The sequence below is a fragment of the Coffea eugenioides genome, chromosome 6 (assembly GCF_003713205.1).
Source record: "Coffea eugenioides isolate CCC68of chromosome 6, Ceug_1.0, whole genome shotgun sequence".
Classification (NCBI taxonomy): Eukaryota; Viridiplantae; Streptophyta; class Magnoliopsida; order Gentianales; family Rubiaceae; genus Coffea; species Coffea eugenioides.
Genome location: NC_040040.1, coordinates 21,863,094 through 21,867,753, shown reverse-complemented (window position 1 = coordinate 21,867,753; position 4,660 = coordinate 21,863,094). Strand labels below are relative to the sequence as shown.

At 33.5% G+C, this 4,660-nt stretch overlaps 1 protein-coding gene across 1 annotated transcript; it reads left to right on the top strand.

Moving 5' to 3' along the window:
• The first annotated feature begins 832 nt into the window (after nucleotides 1-832).
• LOC113773849 (bidirectional sugar transporter NEC1-like) lies at nucleotides 833-2,743 on the top strand. Its single transcript, XM_027318452.1, has 6 exons — nucleotides 833-881; nucleotides 1,268-1,304; nucleotides 1,433-1,643; nucleotides 1,971-2,132; nucleotides 2,272-2,391; nucleotides 2,510-2,743. Exons 1-6 carry the CDS (start codon nucleotides 833-835, stop codon nucleotides 2,741-2,743), a joined length of 813 nt encoding a protein of 270 aa, XP_027174253.1.
• The last annotated feature ends 1,917 nt before the right edge of the window (nucleotides 2,744-4,660 follow it).

Sequence of the window (4,660 nt, the reverse complement as noted above, 5' to 3'; positions counted from 1 at the left end):
TATATAAAAGCAAAAATATGCTGACTATTGTGTATCAATGTAGTAGATCCACCCCTGTACCCGATCACCAAGAAAGGCAGATCTGATCAAAAATTCAAAAAAAATAAAAATAAAGTATGACTTGATATGATCGTGTAAAATCTTGGCTCATGTACTGTTCATGCGAATAGTACTTGAATTTTTACTTTCCTATAACAAAGTTGTACGAGTTATTTGTAATGAATTACAATAAGTTTGATACTCTTCAAGAATGAATTACAATCTGTTAAGTAAGTTTTCCACTATGTGTGAAGGCAACCACGTATGGGAGTGTTTGGATAAAAAATCCCAAATAATTTCGCTTATCATAAACACACACAATCCCCTTTTTATATTCCCAATCACCTTTTTTATCAAACATCACATCAAAAAACAAATTTCAGAAACTTTGTAAGCTTTTGTTGTACCTTTTACAATTTAAAAGCGATAATGAAAAAGTTTGTGTCTGTTATATATATATATATATATATATATCTTAGACATGTAAAACAAATTGGTCACACTATCGAGAGATTGAAGTATTGTTCCCACTCTAATAAAATGCTAGAGATTTTACACCACGCTACTACATGACAAAGGCACCATACAAGGTCGTTCATGCAGTACTGTACTATTGCCAAACATCACCATTCACTACAAATGTCTTCACCCAACTTTTCTAGCTACCTTGCTCTTACTACTATATATAGGATTGAGGTGCGGGGTAGTTTCTTCAAGTCTCCTTGGTAGTTTGTACTGTAAACCGGCATTCTAGGGCAAGGAGACCAGCAAGAGCAATTTGATCCTCTTACAAATGGCAGTTTTAAGCGCTCAAGTCTTGGCCCTCATTTTTGGCCTTCTGGGTATAGACAAAGTTATACGTTTCTTGCAATCATTTATGCAAATTTATGTTTTTTTTTTTGTAGCTTTGATGCACCCAAACACACTTGTTGGGGAACTAAAAGTTAAACAATGAATTTTAAACTAGCTATCAAATAGAGGTATTTTGTCATTTTCTTGAATGGATCTGATGAAGTTATAAAAAATACTAAAGCAAACTAGAACAGGCAACAATATACTCACCTCTAGTAATTCAATGGCAAAAAAGGTGATAGCCATTCATCTGATGAGCAGTTTGGCGAGCATACAATGCTAATAAGCTATAAGAACTCTTGTGCAATATTTCTCGTAGAATATGTGATTTAATGTGAGATTACAGTTTGGCTATCTAACTTTGAGTTTTCCACAGGTAATATCATCTCATTCTTGGTGTTCCTTGCTCCGCTGTAAGCTTTAGTTTTAATACTATCTCACTTTCCTAATAGATTTTAGTTATGGAATTAAAACTACATATACGTGTAGATCATGGTCTATTTAAAAATACATGCAAATTCCTTGTTTTCGTCTCTTGCAGGCCGACGTTCTACACCATTTACAAGAAAAAAACATCTGAAGGGTTTCAATCTATACCATATGTGGTAGCACTTTTCAGTGCATCACTGTTGCTGTATTACGCCTTTCTCAAGACAAATGCCTTGTTGATCGTCACTATTAATGCTATTGGATGCATCATTGAAATAATTTACCTGTCCATGTACGTACTATATGCACCCAAGACGTCTAAGGTAAATCAAATTCTTTCTCACTACTTCCTCCACTCCCCAATATATCACAAGAAATCAGATTCTAGATTATATATCGAAATTCTTGTGTGTAAAACTTTGTTAGTAGAATAAGTTTTCTTTTTTCTCCCCCTTGATCTGCAATAGACTAATAGTAAACATATTAAAGAAAAACTAGTTATGAGAGAATCTATTAGGATAACATGTTTAACAAGACAATATGTCAAGATCTGCCTTTCTTAGTATTTATATTGAAACTCTCTAATATTCTAGCTACTATTATTATTGTAAGCTTTCTTTGGCTAAAAAATTATCTTGCTGCATTTGCAGATGTTTACATTGAAGTTGCTAGGTTTTTTCAACATAGGATGTTTAGGTGTCATCGTTGCTGTTTCTCTTGCACTTGCAAAAGGTGCCAAGCGAGTATCACTCGTAGGGTGGTTTTGTGCTGTAATCAACCTGGCTGTATTTGCTGCTCCCTTGAGCATCATGGTAATCCTCTGCATCATCTTTCTATAAATTCTCTCAATCCTCCAAGCGAGAAAAAAACCAATATGAGATCGCCGTTCTGAATTTTCTTGCTCCAGTTTCTTCCATTGGTAACGTTTCTCCTTGATTTTTGCTGTTGCAGGCGCAAGTAATACGAACCAAGAGTGTCGAATACATGCCATTCACCTTGTCGTTTTTCCTCACACTTTGTGCCACATCTTGGTTTTTCTACGGATTCTTCGTAAGGGATTACTACATTGCTGTAAGTATACAGCAGTTCATGAAGATTAATCATTGAGAAAAGGGAAAACATATTCCAATTGTTTTGAAGCAAAAACTTAAATTCCAAGGACTAATTTTGTCCTCTTTCGATGATTCAGGTACCAAATGTAATGGGCTTCTTATTTGGAATTGTTCAAATGATTCTCTACTTCATTTACAAGAATGAAAAAAAGGACGGTGAAATAAACACAAAGCTTGAAGGGGCTATGGAACAGAAGGAAGGCATTCAAATGAATATAGAAGGTGTTGAAGACAAGAAATTTAGCTCAATTGAGAAGCCTAAATCTGCTGCTGCCCATAAACCTCAAGATATAGAGACGGGAAATGTGTAATAGACAGCAAATCTTAGAAACAAGGCTACACTTATTAACGTATCAATAGATTCAACATATGCATGTTTCCTCATAAAATAGTAGCATTGAGTTTGAGAAATAATGCAATCTAGATAGAATATGTTTTGTAACCTTCGTCTGATCTAAAAAGCTATTGATAAGGTCGCATGTGAGTCGCCCAATGTCAATTGTGTTCTACTAATTTAATGTTGGATGAGATCAGCTCCACTGACTATAATGGAAGATCTAGATTTCTATGGATTTTAATCAAGTAGTAGAAGCAATAAAATATCTTGAAACAAATGATTAAACTTCAATGAAATATCTTGTAATAAGTTATTTTACTTCAAAATTATATCGTTACCGTAATAAACTCAATGAAATATCCTTTAACAATGATTATACTTCAAAATTATCCTTTATAATCTTTACTACCTTAATTTAGGCCTAGCAAAGCAAACCCTTGAATCTTCTTATTTTTCCTTTTGAGATTTTGTAACACCTGTTTCTAAAGAAGGGGGTTGTGTCCTGCTTGATTTGTTCCGGTGTTTGTTAATGTATTATCAAAGAATTTTAATTACTTTTGTTTGGAAATTACTAAGACCCTATTTGTAACTTAATTCATCACTTAAATTGAATGGGTTCAGATCTTAACATATTCAGACATGTTTAATAACAAAAAATAAAGAACATCTGAATTAATTAAGTAACATTGAATTTTCTTTGCAAAACTTACTCCTAAAAATAAGTGATAAACTATTCACTTATCACTTAAAGTGATATACATTCAAATGTATCAGATTTAGTACTTAGTAATTTAATAATTTAATAGATTCAGATTTCAGATTTCAAATTTCAAATTTCAAATTTTGATTTTCAAACCTCAATTTTATCAAACACACCCTAAATCTTTTGATTTTGCTTGGTTTCTTTCTCTCATTCATGGCCTTCCTTATCTTTGGCATACGTAGAAATTTTGAGTCAAGTGCACCAAAAGTTTAATTCTGATAATCCATTCAATTGCTTGTTGTGGGACTTTAATTAAGTTGAATGCTCAGATAAACTTTGTGTTCATCATCATAATCTTAGGGAGAATCTCGTTTTCAATTTCTCTTAAGTAGTTTAAATCTTAATGAATTGTGGCTTTGGGTGCTAATAACCTGCTTAGGATTGCGTTTAATTCCATAAGAAATAAAAATTAGGGCATAACACACTGATTAAAAACACACACCAATGGTGTTCAATATAGTTATCTGCAACCTCAGTGGGGCATTGGACAAGGTTATCCAATTTCTCTGTATTTATTTCTTATATGTGCAGAGGCTTTTTCTTGTCTATTACAAAAAGTTGAGGCTTGTGGTAAATTGTCAGGAGTTCAAATAGGACAAAGTGACCCCCAGTTTTCTCATTTATTATTTGCAGACGATACTTTGTTATTTGGCAAAGCAACACTACAAGAAGCTCGACATATTCAGGATATCTTGCGGCTGTATATGGAGGCTTCTAGGCAAGAGATCAATCTTGAGAAATCAGCTATGGTTTTCAGTAGTAACACAGATTTGTCAACCTGACAAGATATTACTTAGTTCCTAAATATTAAAGAAGTGGTCGCACATGAAAAATATCTTGGTCTTTCCACCATCATTGGACACTCCAAATGTGAGGTATTCCCTTCTATCAAGGACAGAATTTGGCAACGAATTCAAGGATGGAATGAACACTGATTATCGAAAGCGGGAAAAGAAATTTTGTAAAAAGTAGCAATTCAAGCAATTCTCACATATTCAATGTCTTGTTTCAAATTTCTAGATTCTTTGCTGATGGATATCCAATCAATGATGAGCAATTTTTGGTAGGGTGATGGAAATGAGGCTAGACCAATGCACTGGGTTAGTTCGGATAAAGTTTGCAGTAGAA